This window comes from Coenobita brevimanus, chromosome 63 (genome assembly GCF_032717465.1).
Source record: "Coenobita brevimanus isolate Jiangsu-jjx chromosome 63, ASM3271746v2, whole genome shotgun sequence".
Lineage (NCBI taxonomy): Eukaryota > Metazoa > Arthropoda > Malacostraca > Decapoda > Coenobitidae > Coenobita > Coenobita brevimanus.
The window spans coordinates 36,531,085-36,549,664 of record NC_137016.1 but is presented as its reverse complement, the minus strand read 5'-3'; the positions used below and the strand labels follow the sequence as shown (position 1 = coordinate 36,549,664).

Sequence of the window (18,580 nt, the reverse complement as noted above, 5' to 3'; positions counted from 1 at the left end):
GATTTGAGCATGGATATGCTTCTAGAAGCAGGTTTAAGATGGGCAAAGGGGGAAGAGATGCCAATATTTGTGTATGATGTCGTGTGCTGGGTGTTGTTTTGATGTTCCTTGGTGTGTGTGGATGTACTGTCATGTAGTGTAGTGGATGGTGTGAGTTAGTGAGGCTGCAGCAAGAATTTGTGTGCCTCTCATGTCTAGATGATCCAAGACTTTGAGGACATTGGTTTCTTGGTGTAGGTGGTCTGTGGGTCTTGTAGCTGTGCAGCCTGTGATTATTTTTAGGGTCTTGTTCTGTATGGTCTGTAGAATGTTGTAGTGTGTTTTAGTGAGGTTAGAAGCCCAAGCAGGGCTTGGATAATTCATCATTGAACATAAGTATTGTTCGCATACTGTGGTGGTGGTTTCTTTGTTGTGTCCAAATGTTGTATGGGCAGGTGACCTTAAGGCGTTGAGTCTTGGTGTTAATTTATTTTTAATGTGTTGTTTAAATGACATCGATTTATCTTACACCAGGGATTGTGTGTGTGTGTGTGTGTGTGTGTGTGTGTGGTAGGGAGTGTTGTTTATGGTAAGGTGTGGAATGTGACTATGTTCTGCTGTCCAGTTTGTGAGAAGGGTCACTGTAGGTTTGGCTGGTGCTATTTTGAGTCTGTTTGTGGTGAACCATTCGTGTAATGCGTTGAGGTAATGTTGTAGGATGTGTGTGCCTGTGTTTGCATTTTGGTGTGTACAGTACATGTAAGAGTTGTGTTGTCCACATAGGAAGCTATGTGTATTTGTGATGTGTGAGGTGTGGGTATGTTGGGCATATATAGGTTAAAGAGAGTTGGGGACAAAACATCCTTGGGGGACGTCGTTTGTGAAGTTTCTGATGTTCAGTGACTGCCCGGCAAATGTTACATGTGCACATCTGCCTCCTAATTATTTTGCCGGCCATCTTTTTGTGTTATTGTGCATGTTTGTGTTGAATATTTTGTTTATGAGGTTGTGGTGGGGGATGGCATCAAAAGCTTTGCTAATGTTTAGTGTGGGTAGGAGTATTGTGTGTGGTAGCATAGCTGAATTGATGCCATCAAAAACTCTGTGTAAGGTCTGTAAGAAGTATGCTTGTGGAGTGTATCAGCCTAAAACTATAGTGTGATGGGGCTAGGGGGATGTGAGGTGTAACTAATTATTATACCAGTCATTCAGTGATTTTGGAGGGGGTGCAGAGGAGTGTGGTAGGGTGGTGTGGGGTCCCTCATGGGGCCTGAGAACCTGGGAATGACTTCAGTCGCCCAGGCAAGTACTACTCTGTAGCAGTTCTTGCAGTTGCTTACTGAGGGCAGGTAGAACTTCTTATATGTCTTTCCGGCAGTTCTTTGCATAGCGGCCCAACTGTATTCAGTTTACATAGTACAGTAGTAGTATACAGTATAGTGCTTTACTACTCGTCCTTTTCATAGAAAAAAATTGTCCATTGACAAATCCTAATTACGTTATACAGTACAGTACAGATAGACATTAAGGTAGTATAGTAATTTTGTGTGTTGACAGTGAACAGAGAGGACTTGTAAGCTAGCAGCAGGTTACAAGGATGATTATTTTTTATTAATTCCTCTGATAATGGCTCAAAATTGTCTTGAGTGTTAGTGGATGCTGTAGAAGACTGTTCCTTTTGAGAAACAAAAGGTCAGCCATTATTATACCGGTAATTATGCATCAGATTTAAGGTATGCCACTCCTCATGCTTCATTATGACTTTGTTATTATTATTAATATTATTAGTTGTAGTATTGGTATTAGTGTTGTAAAACAAAAGTGATGATAGCTAGGGCTGGTGGCAGTACTGTCAAAGCAAAGGGAGTGTGGCCATGTGCAGTTTGCCATAAGGGTGTAGGAAGTAACTCCATCTTGTGCAGTGTTTATGATATGTGGGTGCATAAGATATGTAGTGGTATTAGAGGTAGGATGTGAAATAATGCTGGTGTCATGTGTGCAGTCTGTTTAGATCATACAGAGATTAACAGGTGTGAAAGGAATGATCTTGCTGCAGAGTCATTTGAGTGTGTGGAGGACGTTTGCTCTTTGGGGGACATATTATTTGCTGCAGGTGGGACTGGAGATACTTTTGTGGCTAAGGTAAGGAGTGGTTGGAGGAAGTTGAGGAAGCTGTTGCCTATCTTAACATCCCTTCATGCCAAGGAATCTATGTATGTGGCGTGTGCTAAGAACGTGATGCTGTATGGTAGTGGTACCTGGGTAGGAAAAAAAGAGAATATATTCCTAGCCTCAAACATACAGAAATGACAATGATTAGGTGATCGTGTAGTGCATCTTGAATGTGGGGCCTGGGGGAGCTGGGATTGTGATTGAAGAATTGAGAGGACGGATAGAACTTGACTGTATTGTGTTGGTGCTGTGATGAGGAGGGATGCATTGGAGTGACTTTGACACGTTGAGAGGGTGGAGGATGACAGTTAGATGCAGAAGATGAGAGGTGTGAACTTCAGGGGTATGGTTGTGAGTGGCAGACCAAAAAAGACCTGGGGCGGGGTCATAGGCTGTGACCTCAGGGATAAGGGTCTGAATAAGGAGGCTCCCAGTGATCGAGCAATGTGGAAAGCAGCCATTAGATGACCATGGCTGACACACACAAGCATGTTATTGTTAGGTTGCTGTTATTATTACACCCCCTGGGGGTAGTTTTTTTTTTCAAGAATACTCCCCCAGTATCCCTGCTTGTCGTAAAAGGCGACTAAAAGGGTTGGCAAAGGGTTAGTGCCCCTCCCCGGAAAACAGCTAACTAAAAAGACAAACAATAAGCCTCAGACAAGGACTGACGAAAAGATGACGACCAAGGACCGGACAAAGGACATGGTTATCGGAACTTGGAATGTAAGGGGAGCGAATGATGAGGTGAAAGAGAGAGAGATTGTCCAGGTTCTTGAGGGTGCGAAAGTTGATATATGCGGAATAACTGAAACGAAATGGAGAGGTGAGAGTGTGAGAGAATGGGAGTATGGATGGGGTATATGTGCAGGAGTAGGTGAGATTGAGAGGGCAAAAGAAGGAGTATGTATAGTTGTGAGTAAAATATGGAAGAAGAGCATAAGAGAGTATGGATCAGTTGGGTCAAGGATTGTGTGGGTAAGATTGAAAGTTGGAATACAAATGTGGGCGATTGTGTGTGTGTGTATGCGCCAACGCAAGATCGTGCAAGCAGAGTGAGAGAAGAATTCTGGACGAATGTGGAAGTGTGCATGGAAAAGTTTGGAGGGAATGAGAGAGTGTTTTTGATCGGTGATATGAATGGTAAAGTAGGGAATGTGAAGTGGATGGAATAGTTGGTGAATGGGGTGTGCCTGCTGAGATAGATGAGAATGTCAGTGCGTTAGTGGACATTTGTGCAGGGAGGGGGTTGGTGATAGCCAATACCCTCTTCAGGCACAAGATGATCCACAGGTATACATGGCGAGTGATGATAAGGGTGGGTGGTGAACTGAATGAAAGGAAGGCAATGATTGATTATATGTGTGTAGATGAAAGGATGTGAAAATGTGTAATGGATGCAAGAGCTTATAGAGGTTGGGGGAGTGAACTTTCTGACCACTACTTGGTGGTGGCCAGAATCAAGGTCCAATTAGGATGGAGAAGTAGAAGAAGGGAGGGACAGGAAGAAGGAGTATTTGTAAGGAGAGTGGAAAGGTTAAAAGAGGATGAGAAAAAGGCAGAGTATAAGAGAGAAGTGGAGGAACAATTGGGCAAATATGAATTGGAGCGGATGGGGGACGTGGAAGGTGTGTGCAGGATATTTACAGAAGAAATGTGTGCAGCATGTGATGTGGTGTGTGGGATGAAGAGAAGACGGAGAGGTGTGCAAGGAACAGCATGGTGGAATGAAGAAGTAAGACAGGCTGTGGCACAAAAGAAGAAAGCATACAATGAATGGAGGAGAAATAGGGGCGTGGAAGAAGTTGAGAGGCGAAAGAGAGAGTTATGTGTAGAAAGAAAGAGAGAGGTGAAAAGATTAGTAAGAGAGAGTAAGCAGAGAGCGGATGAGGAATTTGGAAGGAACTTGAGTGTAAAGTGGAGGGACTGTAAGAAAATGTTCTGGAAAGAGATGAAAAGAGTAAGACAGGGTGGAAGTGAAGTTAGCAGGGGAGTGAAAGATAAAAATGGTAGATTATTAGTGGAGAAGGGAGAGAAAGTGAGCAGATGGAGAGAACACTTTAAGGAATTGTTTAACAGAGAGGATGGAAGTAATGCGAGTATAAGTGGCTGGGGAATGGCTGGGAGGAGGAGGGAGGTGAGAAGACAGGAAGAAATCAGTAGGATAGAAGTTGTGGAAGCAATGAAGAAAGTAAAATTGGGGAAAACCCCAGGAATTGATGGAGTGTGTGGTGAATTCTGAAGTATGGGGGAGAGATAGTAGTAGAATGGATGTGGAAAATGTGCAGATTGGCCTGGGAGGAAGGTAGAATCCCGGAGGATTGGAAGTCAGTAATAATTATTCCCTTGTACAAAGGAAAAGGGGGAAAAAGAAGTGTGTGGTGGTCATAGGGGCACCTGTCTACTTAGTATAATAGAAAAAGTGTATGGTAGGATTCTTATTGACAGAGTTAGAGAAAGAACAGTGGAATTAGTTGGAGAAGAACAGGGAGGCTTTAGGAAGGGAAGAGGTTGTGTAGATAAGATATTCATTCTTAGATCATTAGTGGAAAAGTTTCTAGAGAAGGGAAAGAAGTTGTATGCAGCCCTCATGGATTTGGAGAAAGCATATGACAGGGTGGATAGACAAGGATTGTGGAAAGTATTAAGAATATATGGAGTAGATGGAAAGTTGTTGAATGCTGTGAAGAGTATGTATGATGGTGCTAGGTGCTAAGGCTGCAGTGCGTGGGGATGGTGAACTGAGTGAATTTTTCTCTTTGAAGGTTGGGTTGAAACAGGGATGTGTCATGTCTCCATGGTTGTTCAATCTGTACATGGATGGGGTAATAAAAGAGGTACAAGGTAGGGTAGTGAATGTTGGAGTGGCCCTGGTGAGAGAGGATAGTGTTTGGAAATTCCCTGTACTGTTGTTTGCAGATGATACTGTGTTTGTGAGTGAAGACGAAGGAGAGCTGGAGGGCTTGGTGGATGAGTTTGGGAGAGTGTGTAAGAAACGGAATCTAAAGGTGAATGTAGGGAAGAGTAAAGTGATGGTCTTTGAGAGAGGTGAAGTCAGTGAATGTACAATGAGCAACAATAGTCGTGTCGCAGTTTTGTCCGAAGATTAAATGTAACTCGTGAAACATTATGCACCTTCCGTATGACAGACGACGGAATGCACCAGATGTTTAGTCCGTCAGCTTATGTTTTCATCAAATTTCACGACATGACTATTGGCACTCACTGTACAGCGAGGTTGGATGGTGAGGAATTGGAAAATGTAAGTACAATTAAGTACTTGGGTAGTGTGATGAGTAAGAATGGAGGTTTGGAGGGTGAAGTCCTTGAAAGGGTACAGCAGGGAAGAAAGGTTTCTGGTTCCTTGAAAGCAGTGATAAGAAGCAGGGAAGTGAGCATGGAAGTGAAAAAGTTACTACATGACAGTATTGTGATACCAACTCTAATGTATGGAAGTGAAGCTTGGATGTTGCCGGAAGGACACAAGTCAAGAGTGAGAGCAGTGGAAATGAGTTATTTAAGAGGAGCCTGTGGAGTCACATGGAGAGACAGGCTGACAAATGAGAATATAAAGGAGCGTTGTGGTGTGGATGTGGATGTGATAGGAAGCGTTAGGAGGAATACACTGAGGTGGTTTGGCCATGCGGAGAGGATGGAGTGTGAAAGACTGACGACAAGAGTATATGTGAGTGAGGTGGAGGGGGGAAGAGGGAGGGTGAGGCCGAGGACGAGATGAAGGGATGGGATGAAGAGGTATATGAGAGAGGGGGGTGTGAGTTGGGAGCGGGGCAGTGAAATGGCGGGGGACAGAGTGACTTGGAGGCGATATGTTTGTGGCCACCCCGAATGGGATTGAGGCATCTGGCAATAGATAGATGGATTATTATTTTTATAATTGTTTAAGAAGTCACTGCATGATAGTGTTGTGATCCCTACCCTGACGTATGGAAGCGAGGCTTGGACCATGCAAGAGGAGAACAAGTCAAGAGTGAGAGCAGTGGAAATGAGTTACTTGAGAGGAGCATGTGGAGTGACATGGAGGGACAGGTTGACAAATGAAGAAGTGAAGGAACGTTGTGGGGTGGATGTGGATGTGGTTGTGAAGATTAGGAGAAATACACTGAGGTGGTTTAGACATGTGGAGAGAATGGAGAATGAAAATACTGACTAAGAGGGTGTATGTAGGTGAAGTGGAGGGAGGGAGAGGGAGGGTTAGACCGAGGATGAGGTGGAGGGATGGAGTTGAGAGGTATATGAGGGAGGGGGGGGATGAGTTGGGGGGAGGGTAGTCAATTGGTGGGTGACAGAGCGACTTAGAGGCGTTTTGTCTGCGGCCACCCTTTGCGGGATTAGGATGTCGGGCTATAGATAGATAGATAGATTATTATTATTATTATTATTATTATTATTATTATTGTTGTTGTTATTACTCCACAGCAAGCGACACTCTGATGTATCCAGTCACCGCAACTCATTACCAGAAATCAAAGCTGACTCACCGACAGATAGAGGCAGCAGGAACTTGTTGAGTGTCACAGATGGCGTAAAGCTGAGTCATTCGGTGTCCTCTGACTCTATACTCACTGGACCTGACCTTGAAACACCACCCCCCAAGCCTCCCCTGCCTCATGGGTAAGCTTCTTATACAGATAGCCTTAGTTATATGTGACCTATGTTGGTGTACATCCAAAGGAAGGTTTAGATTTACTGCTTAACATAAAAAATAATCCCATGTCCTCAAACAATACTCACCAGGCCTAGCCTTGAAACATCATCCTCCAAACATCCCTTACCTCATGAGTAAGCTTCTCATATGACTAGTTTTGGTTATCATGTTATATTAGGTTTGTTTTCACCTAACTGAACTGGGCCAGTGCAACAACTTGAATATGAAGTTGTTGTTTTGCATGAAATTTTATGAGGTTTAGTTACAAAGTAGGAAGAGTGGGTAAGCATCTTATATGAATAGTCTCAGTTATGAAACGATAGTTGGCGTATTTCCACCTGATGGAATTGGGCCAATGCCACAACTTCAATATGAAATCACAGTTGTATGAAATTTTATGAGTTTTAGTTATGAGTTAAAAATAAGTCTGTGTGGTTAAAATGACTCACCAGTCTAACTACACGTGACCACCAACCAAGCTTAAAGGATTTATAGACCTTTGTCAAGTTGAATGCATGAAAACAGACGTGCCATAAGTGGCAAGGTATATAAGAGAGGGGGCAACCTGATAGCAAAGGACAGTGTGAATAGAGGCAATTCATATGTGGCCACTCCTTCCAGGATAATGGCATCTGGTTATAGGCAGATGATAGAAGTCTTCATAACATGTCAGGGAAGTCTGTCAAAATATTGCAACTTGTTTCATAAAAGTGTATTGTTTTCTGTGCAGGAGGACTGATGGGGCACCGCCACTACCACCAAAGATGAAGAACCTCAGTGTGAACTCAGCAGGGAACATCATCAGTAGTCCTGCCTACCTCAGCTCTTCTCTCAGCTACAGCTCGCCACACAACCACAGCTCCGCATATAACTACAGCACAGTGGTCCAAAACTCCCCACACATCCACAGCACACCCCTCAGCCACAGCTTGCCACACAACCACAGCTCTCCTCTTAGTCACAGCTCCACACACAGTCATAGTGCAAGAGAGAGCTCGTCGGATCAGGAACAGGTATACCCTGTTATATGATCCCCCTCTATGTGATACCCCACCTTAGGAATGTAAAAAAAGTTAACACCCTTCTCTGCCTAACAGTGGCCAATCCCCGGTTATCCATTTTTTTTTTTTTTTTTTTTTAAATTTTGTGTTTTCGTTGATTTATAAACTGTTTTTAGACTTAAATTAATTTGTTTTAGTCATAGGTTGGGTGAACACTCGTTTTTGGGTACAGGTTACTAAGTTTATTTTTTCCAGACTATTTTTGATGATTTTCAGATTTTATTTTTGGGTTTAGGTGAGTTATAAACTGCTTTGACTTAGTTTAGCTTGTTTTAAAGCTATTTAGGGGTTTGGCTGAGTTAGAAACTTTTTTTGGACTCATTTGGGTGGGTTTTGTACTTGGTTGGGGGGGTGGAATCCCAAGGATCCCAAATGAACCCCTATACTTTCTACCGGGTATGTTATAATGTCCCTGTTCAGCAATACCCCAGCTCAACATTGAGTTTTCTCAAATGCATCTCATCATTGTAGCAGGGGTGACCTGTTTATTACTACAATGTATTTGTAAACTCTTCAGCTTAACCCGCGCCGTCCCGAGGACGTACTTCCACGTCCTCACGTTTTGTCACAGCTAATCCCGAGGACGTACTTCAACGTCCTGCAATTGCAAGGTTCATAATTTCCACAATTTTCAATTTTCGCGAGTCATTTTTGGTACGTATACACGGGACACCTTCCTCAACAAGATGCCAGGCAGAGACAATGCCTTATCCAGCATGACCTCCTCGCCCCCCCCCTGCATGCCCTTTTCTCAGCAATTCACCTGTTATAAGTGACCTGGCCAGTACAGCCATGTCATGCCACGGTACGAAATTCAGGGCCAGAGTGATTCCCCAATCAATGACAATGTGGAGGACAAACTTTACATAGCATTAGAGGAAGAAACAGTTAGAAATGATGATCAGGTAATGTGGCAAAAAAAGGTCAGGTATTAGTGAGTGAAACAATGCTTATAATGCCTATATTACTGCTTGAAAACCAATATACTGTTGTACTACATATAAATTCGTAACAGTAAATAAATAAATACCGTTTATGAGTGGTGTGAAATAGTTATTCTCCCATAGAACTCGTTTTCTTTGGTGCCAGCCTGATAGAAAACCCAGTAAGGTAAGGAGGCTCTCCTACCTGTAATGAGTATTTTAAACCTCAGGTGAGCGATTTCTCTATGAATTTTCAATGTTTCTCACCAAAAGCGAAAGTTTTAGCAAAAAAAAAAAGGGCCGAAAAATGGTCGGGATTGGGGGGTACCAGTGGTCAAAAAGTGGTCGGGACGGGGCGGGTTAAGCTTGTCAAGTTGTGCATCTGCAGTCAAAGGAACCATTGGAACAACCCCACCAGGTCAGTTGCTTCCTTGCAGTCAGTGGGTCTGCTCAGTCGGACAGACCAGGGTTGAGGAACAACAACAAGTAGTAGTTGCAACCTCAGGCTTAACTGAACATGAACTCAGTGGATGGCAGGCTAGAGATGTCTTCCTCCTGCAGTCTGCTATCTTTTAGGTGGATAGGGAGGCATAAAAGCATTGGCATAGATTTATCCTGATTCCTGGGGACTACTATTGAGATTAAAAAAGTAATTAGCTTTAGAAAGAAAGGGAGCCACTGCCAAGGGAACTGAGCCAATACAGCTACTTTTAAAGTTTAAGGTAGGCAAAAGTCAAATTTGGTAACAAGGATGTGAATAGTCGTGCAGTTCACTTGTAGCCACACATGGCATCACTGCATCACGATACTGACATTTATTTTAAAAGCGAGGCCTTTTATAAGGGCCCAAGATACATTTTCTGACTATATTTTGTGCAGTTTCGGCTTTCCTGTTTTTTTAATACCTGCATATTCAGTGTTTTTTTTTTTTAAGGTTACTGAAGGTTTAACTTTGCATTTCTTCTTGATTTCCTGAATTCTAGGGGGAAAGATTACAAAGGACATCCCCCTGACCCTTGTTGGGGATGGGGGGATACAGTATATCCCCCCATTCCCCCAGGATATGTTGTGGAGATAAAGGTTGCCTGTATAATTGAGCAGGGGAGCAGCTCAGTGTTATCAGTGCCACCACATGAAGGCATCCTTGTCCAGCACCAAGTTGTGTATAAGACTTTCTTTTACTTTAACCTAACTTATACAGCCACCAAACACTTTAAAACCAAATTATTCTGAAAAAGTGAAAAATATGATGAAAGAGAATGATTCCTAATGGTACTTAAATGCCATATAAACTTGTTAATTATAGAAGCTGATTATTCTGATGCAGTAGTACTTATAAATTAACCCATGGCATCCAGGTGTCATGTGTAGATGACCACCTGGAGACGTCTGTGTAGCATGTACTGTATATACGCTCTAGTGTTTTGCAACGTTGTTTGAATATTTCGCAGGTAATTACCAGCACAGGCAAACGTTGTCAACTCTCTTGTACGCATCCCAGTCATGCTACAGTTACCTGCTTACCTCCGTCATGGATAGACTTACGCAATAAATTTTTCCTGTGTCCAGTGAGACGTTAGCCAGCCTGCCTCAAGGTCATTGCCATAGTGACTGCACTCCTTGCCTCAAGGTCATTGCCATAGTGACTGCACTCCCTGCCTCATGGTTGTTGCCATAGTGACTGCTCTACCTTGTACACACCACCTCTTCCCCTCTTTCCCTCACCCTTCCCAACCCCTGCATGGCTCTCTCCGTCACCCCGCCCACCCCCGTCCCCTGCTTACCCCACTGCCTGCGTGCTGTCAGTTGCCCTAACCCACACCTTCCACCGCCGCATCTTACTGCGTGTGATGTTTTGTCTACTTTTTTAGCTGATGCAATCCACGCTCTGTCTATCAGCTGTTGCATTGCGTGATTTCCAACTGTAATTTTATGCCTTGCACCGCGTTCTGTCTATCATTGGCTGTGTAATATGACTTTGAAACAAACTGGGGCCTTCCGTCGTGTTATGTCCATCATCACCTCATAGTCAGGTCATATAAAAAATGAGCAGCTTCCTTCAACCACATTATATCTGTTTCATCCATGTTGTGACATTTATTGGACACAAAATGGTGCCTCCCATATTATATGAGTTTCGCGCCGTAGGATCATGCATTATGCGAGCGCTGACTGTATATAGATAGATATAGATATACTGGTGGTGTATATATATATATATGTATATACAGTAATCCCTCCAAGACCCGATGTAATAGAGCCAAAGGCATTTCCGGAACTTGGGTTTGTCCGGGACTTGGGAAAATGCCTCCTGGACAGGTACCTATGGACCCTAACCCAACCTAACTCTGAAAACCACCTTAATAACTCCGCACTGGACATGAACAGCACCTGTTTAACCCTCCCAGGGACATTGACGCAAAATGCGTTCTTTGTGGTTTGGCACATAAATGCACGTTGGTGTGAATCGTGTGAAAAAGTGGAAAAAACGCCGTCAAAAGAAAAGTTTTCGGCCGATTTGCGTCAAATTTAGACGTGTTCTAACGAGCGCGTTCCTCTTCCGAGGAAAAGACTTGGCAACACCGTAGAGCCTCCAAGGAGGCTGCCCGTAGCGAGAAACCTCATTCGATCACAAGGAACCAGGCTGTGAGGCTGCGTCATGTGTGCTGTTCCTTTAAAACTTCCTAGCTCTCTCCCTTCTGCCCGAGTCGAAGCCCCAATGGACTGAGTGTGATAATATATTATTTCTGAGCATAATTTGAAGTGATTTTGTCGATGGAAGATAAATATATATCTTGAGAAGAAATGGTGCCCGTTATCAGTCGTTAGGCCTAGGGGCAATACATGTGTTCACTGTAGCAGGGTTTCACCACTCCGCGTCCCCTGGGTCCTATGTTGTGACTACACATACATATATAGAAAAGCCAGTGCCTAAACTGTATAGTGTGTGAAAGCTATAGTGGCATGCTTTGTGATATATTGGAACTAGCATGCATTACGTACACCATAGCCAGAGTGTGGAATGGGGAAGGCGTCACCTGTACGACGTAGTCAGGAAGGGATTATTAGAGGTGTTTAGGGATGGCTATTTTGATTGTCATACTGCATATGCATATGAATTTGTGTGAAATATAAGGCCAACGTGCTGCGAGTGTTCGTGAAGGAGTGTGGTGTGTGCCAACATAGCGGTGCGTCGTAAATCTCGAGGTGAAAGTGCTGCGTCACGGTCACATTGTACCGTAGTAAGGAACGTAAATTATTGCAGAGGTAGGGGTGGAATAATTGTGGTAGTCATGTATTTGCTTATGATTTAGTGTAAAGTGTACATGAATTGAGCTGCGAGTGTTCGTGAAGGAATAATTTTAGGGTGCGTAGCATAGGTCAGCAATACCTTAGCTGCAGGTGTGCAGGTGATGTAAGGACCCCTGGCAATGATGGACATCATTGAACAGGTACTGTAACTTGCTAAGACACTTAATGAGAAGTTATACTTTATGTACAATAAATGTGAAATGTGCAGTGAGTGTCTGTGAAGGAATTCTGTGGGTGCATAATGTAGGTTAGCGATACCATAGTGACAGGTGTGCGGGGATGTCAGGACGCCGGGCAACCACATGTGTCATTGAATAGGTACTGTAACTTGCTAAGACATTTAGCGAGGTTATACTTTATGTACAGTGAATGTGAACTGTGCAGCGAGTGTTCGTGTTGGATATTGTGGGTGCTTGGTGTAGGTTAGCGATATCTTAGTGGCAGGTGTGCAGGTGATGTATGGACGCTGGGCAACGACGGATGTCAGTGGACAGGTACTGTAACGTGCTAAGACATTTGTTGATTATTTATGATGTATATAAAATGTTTGTGATATGTGTCACGAGTGTTCGTTGTGGGATGTGGGTGCATAACGTATGTCAGTGATACCTTAGCGGCAGGTGTGCAGGTGATGTAAGGATGCCGGGCAACGACGGACATCAGTGGACAGGTACTGTACCTTGCTAAGAAAATTGTTGATTATTTATGATTTATAATAAAATGTTTGTGATATGTGTTGTGAGTGCTCATCGAGAGATATTTTCATGTGTTGGGGGAACCTTGGAGGAAGGAGGGAAAAAAAATATATATATATATATCTATATACAGTACTGTATATATATATATATATATATATATATATATATATATATATATATATACAGTACTCGTCAAAATTATTGAGCACCTGCTGCTGGGCGCGCAATACTTATGGCCAAAAAAGAATCAACCTTTTCAGGGGGTAAAAATTAAGCCACAAGTTTGCAGCGCTAGCATGACGTCACGGTACCCTGAGGCCTTCCGACACGCTGGTTGGTTCCCGCCTCAGTCGCCCACAGGCTGCCTGAGAGAGAGGAACTCCGCCGCATCTCTCTCTCAAATTGCGCCATTTTTTACCGAGTGTCCCGCAGTGTTTTGGCCTTCACCACTTTGTTATGGCGCCTACCTGTGAACTATCGAGAGAAATCATATCCCAGATCATTGCTCTAAAGGAGGCAGGCCACCAGACAAAGGAAATTAGTGAATTGGTTGGTGTGGCATGATCGACAGTGCGTCGTTGGTGTGCGCGGTTTCGGTTGGAAAACAGTGGTGAAGTTCCCACAAAGAAACTGCGGTCTGGTAGGCCTAGGAAAACTTCCCCAAGGTCTGTTAATGTTTTAAAACGTGCAGTGGAGTTTAATCCTCGTGTGAGTGCAAGGAAAATAAAGGAGAGCAACCCGGAAGTGTTTGGTGAGGTGTCTGTGAGAACAGTGTCTCGTAGGGTCCATGAACTTGGTTACACAAGTCACAAGCCTGTGAGAAAGCCTCTTCTCACCAAGAGCCAGAGAATTCATAGGCTTGCCTTTGCTAATAAATATCTAAACTAGGGTGAGGAGCAATGGTTGTCAGTGTCGTGGTCTGATGAGGCAACGTTTAGTGTTACCTGTAACAGAGGAGCACGTGTGTATCGACGCAAAGGTAGTGACCCACTTGACCCACGGTACGTAGAAAGCACAGTTAAACATCCTGATTCACTCATGGTATGGGCTTGTTTCTCTGGTCAAGGTTTGGGGAAGCTTGTTGTGCTTCCCAAGAATGTTAGAGTGAATCAGGATGTTTACCTGGAGCTTCTGTGTGATCATTTACCAGACTCATTCGAGCTAACAGGTGCATGAGTGTTTCAGCAGGATGGTGCACCTGCTCACAAGGCCAAATCGGTCACCAATTGGCTTCGTGACTGCGAGGTATCACTCATGAAAGACTGGCCAGGAAATAGCCCGGACCTCAACCTGATTGAAAACCTCCGGTACCTCGTAAAGAAGAGTCTCCAAGGGAAGGACGTGACCTCTCTGCCTAAGCTGGAAGCCGCCTTTCGTGACTCCTGGGAGAAAATACCCCTCCAGCACCTCAGGAGCCTCACCCTTTCACTTCCAAGATGTCTCAGGTCCGTGAAGAAACGTAAAGGCTACCCTACGAGGCACTAAAGGTAAATAAAATGCATTATTTATATGTTTTTTCAATGTTGAAAGGTTTGTTTCTTAGGAGGGACGCAGGGTGCTCGATACTTCTGACGAGCACTGTATATGAATATATATATATATATATATATACACAGGTAAGCCCTTAATTCACGCGAGAGTTAGGTTCCCAGACCATTCACGTACGTGGTAAATTCGCGTATATGTTCTGCCCTTGTGTGCACATAATTACGCATGTCTATACGTATATTACATCTGAATAATACTGTTTATGCACTACATACACTTTATAAACAGCATAAAGTATGAAAAACAACAAAAATGTAAGAAATTTAAAACTGAAACCTGGCAAGCACAGGCGTAGGTGGAGACACTTCAGCAGTCTGGTGCACTAGCCCTCACTGCCTCCCATATGCTACATTCTGCCTTCTTTATTGTATGAACAGTTGACTCATTCACCCCAAACATGCGGTTCCAAGACAATTCACAGGCGTAGGTGGAGACACTTTAGCACAGTCTGGTGCACTAGCCCTCACTGTCTCCCGTATGCTACGTTCTCCTTCTTTATTGTATGAACGGTTGACTCACCCCAAACATACGGTTCTGAGACAATTCACCATCAAGTCAATTCACCGTCAAAACATGGACAATTCCCCGTCATTCTATTAATATACTTATTATTGATTAATTAATACTTTAATAACTAATTTTCAGGGGGATTTTATAACTCATATAAGTAAAAAACTAGTGTACTGTACTTGCTAAATAAACTGGTATTTAAATAAATGACGGAGAATCGTCCTGACAGAGAATTGTCGCCGACATTCCACCCTGAAGTTTGTCCAACACTTTAACTTTGTCAATGACACCACTTTACCAGCCCGCTTTGGTGTGTTATCACATGCATCACTAGCACTACGCTTAGGCCCCATGTTGGCAGACAAGGCAAGCAATCACTGGAAGGCAGAAAATAAGCCACAAATAACGTTTCTCATTCTCGATCTCGAGTCACGCATGATTCGACCGTCGGATTCAAACTGACTGTGTGGTGCGTGGTTGACCGACCTCCCAGGCTCCCACACACACATACACACACACACATACATATATGTTTGCACATGGGCAGCAGGTAGGCATTTTTTATATTTTATTTATTTCTCTTGTATATTGAAATTACTTATTTGAATTTTGTTTTAATTATTGTACGAAAAATTCGTGGATAACCGAAATCGCGTGAAAAAAGTTCGCGTGAATTAAGAGATAACCTGTATATATATATATATATATATATATATATATATATGAGCCTCTGTGAGACAGTATTAAAATGTGCATTGTCATACACTGAAGAACGAGGGTTCGCGCCCCGCCAGGGTAATAAACTTTGGGAGCGTTCTTCATGCCACGTACTGCATTGGCGGACACAAGGGGTGCTGTGGTTGAACCAGTGTCGCATACTGTAAAGTATGTTTGCACCCAGTTGGCTTGCATGGGCCGATTACACTTGGTTCACAGACTACACACACATCCAAAGCCACTCCAACACAACAATTACACTTACAAACACTTCTCACCCCACATACAGTCTCTACCAGATAGCCTAAGCCACTTGGTAGAGATACATTGGCTGTATCGTCCCCACATCAGTCGGGATAGGCCGGCCCTGCAGTGGACACTCAAACGGCTGATGAGATGAGATGTATTTATATACAGTAATCACTCCAATATCCGGATCAATAGAGCCATCGGTAGGTTCGGATATTGGTTTTGTCCGGATATTGGGCCCCAGCTTATGGACTTGTACTTACGGACCCTAACACAGAGAAACACCTATACAACTCCCTCCGGACATGCATAGCACCTATTTAACACCCAAATCACACCAATAAGGCACATAAATGACTGAAATAAATGCAATAGACACATAAAATGTGGGTTTAGAAGTATGTTCATACATTAATAAACATTCTGGTACTTATGGACTCTAACCGAACCTAACCTAACCGAACCTAACCGAACTCTGAAAAACACATCCCTACTGCACATGCATGAGGTAAGTTTAGTATGGAAAGAAGTACAGTATGACACTTTCTGGTAAGTATAGTATGGGAAAAAATACAATATGAAACATTCTGGTAAATATAGTATGGAAAATAGTACAACATGAAACATTTTGGCTACTTACAGCAAGTCCCTGGCCACCTCGATGAATAACCGCCTCCTCTCGGACTCTGACAGTAAGAACGATTTCCTGAAGCACTTGCACTACACTCTTCCTGAAGTCTTGCACTGAACTTAGTCACTAACACACAGAAGTCCGTTCTTTTCACAGTGTTCACTTTAGTCCAAATAATGTTCCATTAAATTTAAGTGTTGCACATTAACTTTTCCCAAGTTTTTTTAAGTTTCCAAAGCCAAAACAAAGAAGGTTAGTTACGTTAAATTTCTTTTCTACTTAGTTTTTTCTCCCAACTTGAAAACCTTAACACAACACACCGTTTTTTTCACTGCACAACACTCAAAATTCCCGTGTGGTCTAGTGGAGAAGTTCTTGCTGTTTATTCACTGTCAGAGCCCGAGAGTATCACTGGCAGGCGTCCAAGGGGTGCATCGGTGGGTAGTGGTGATGGCGTACCGACTACAGAAGACTCTGAAGACAGCCGCAAACTCACGTCGAGCGGTGACTCCACTGTAGCTGATGTGCTGGGCTGTGGCGCGGAGCATGAGGGCCTGTCTTGGGGAGGCAACGGAGTGGAACCAGGGCTTGGCACAGCGGGGGTCACGGGCCTGAAAAAACTGTCAATCGTTGACTGACGCAAGGACCGACGATTCTGGCGATTGATGATGCGCTGCCGGAAAGCACGCACTTCCTCCACGAGTCCCAAGGGCCCCATCTCCCTGTCGCAGTCCGGGTGTTCCAGGTAGTCTAGGACGAACTCTAGATGTTCCCGGAGTGCGCTCAGCTTGGGGATGGCTGGAGTAGTGTCCTGCTGGGCGGAGTCTGCATCATCATCGCCTTCGTCGTCGGAATCTTCAAGTTCGGGACTGACACCAGCAACCGAAGACGCGATCTCGATATCAGACAACGTCTGATACCCAGGATCGCCCTCGTCGTCGTCCAACCACTCACGAACATCGTCCACATCAACATCGTCGCCGTGCGTACGTAGCCGTGCATGGAAGTCATCCACGTCAAACCCTAGGAAATCGTACTCCACATCTGTTCCGAGAAGCAGACGAGACCAACCATTTTCAAGAGTTTTCACAGGGACTTCCTTCCATGCACTAGCCCAGTTGTACAGCGCAGACTTGATGTTGTAGCGGCGAAGGTTTTCCAAAGTCCGCTTGCCTCGAGTGTCACGTCCTTCCCTGCGCTCGTCCTCGTCCTCGAGAACCACCATCACCTCGTCCAGGAACTTCCGACGGTACAGGCGCTTTGTTGCCACGATCACTCCTTGGTCCATTGGTTGAATGAGAGCAGTCGTATTAGGTGGCAGAAACATGCACCTAATACGGCCATTCTCAGCAACCAAGTCCTTGTCGCACGGGTGGGCAGGTGCATTGTCGAGGAGAAGGAGAGCCTTTACCTGGTCGCGAGGAATTCCCAGTGTCTTCGTCTGGTAATGTATGACCTCCTTGACGAAGTGATGGTGAAACCAGTCTTTGAAAATCACAGCTGTGAACCATGCTTTCAAAGAATGGTACCATACGACAGGAAGGACATCCATCACCCCACGAAGGCACCGAGGCTGCTTTGCACGGCCAACAATAACGGGCTTAAGCCGGTGCATGCCGTTAGCATTGGCACAACACAAAGCAGATATCCGTTCCTTAGAAAGCTTGCGGCCAGGTACATGCTTCTCCGTCTCATCGGCGAGAGTGTTCGTTGGCACCGAGCGATAGAATAGGCCAGTTTCGTCAGCGTTATAGACTTGACCGAGAGTGAGGCCCTCCCTGTCGATCAAGCCTTTCACCTTGTGCCGAAACTCGTCCACTCCATCCTCGTTAGCGTCCAATGCTTCGCCATGTGCTTTACGGTTAGTAAGGCCATGTCGCAACTTGAACGCGAAGAGCCAACCCTCGGATGCCTTGAAGTCTAGGGCGTCGTGAAGCCTTGCAAACTTCTCAGCAGCAGCCTTCAGCTCCGTTCCACGTACCATCACACCAGCTGCACGTTGCTGTCGATACCAAATCAACGTGGAGCGGTCGATCTCTGCATACTTGGGAGTAAACATAACCTTCCTCTCCACGTTGCGTTTGCTTCTCGACGAGAAGTCAGCCGTGTACTGC

At 44.3% G+C, this 18,580-nt stretch overlaps 1 protein-coding gene across 1 annotated transcript in view; it reads left to right on the top strand.

Annotated features, from left to right (window-relative positions):
- Nucleotides 1-18,580, top strand: part of C3G (C3G guanyl-nucleotide exchange factor) — a 195,864-nt gene that overhangs the window by 77,555 nt on the left and 99,729 nt on the right. Inside the window, exons 9-10 of the mRNA XM_080275935.1 lie at nt 6,589-6,783; nt 7,548-7,830. Coding sequence (XP_080132061.1) covers nt 6,589-6,783; nt 7,548-7,830 — 478 coding nt within the window. The remainder of the gene's footprint in view (nt 1-6,588; nt 6,784-7,547; nt 7,831-18,580) is intronic.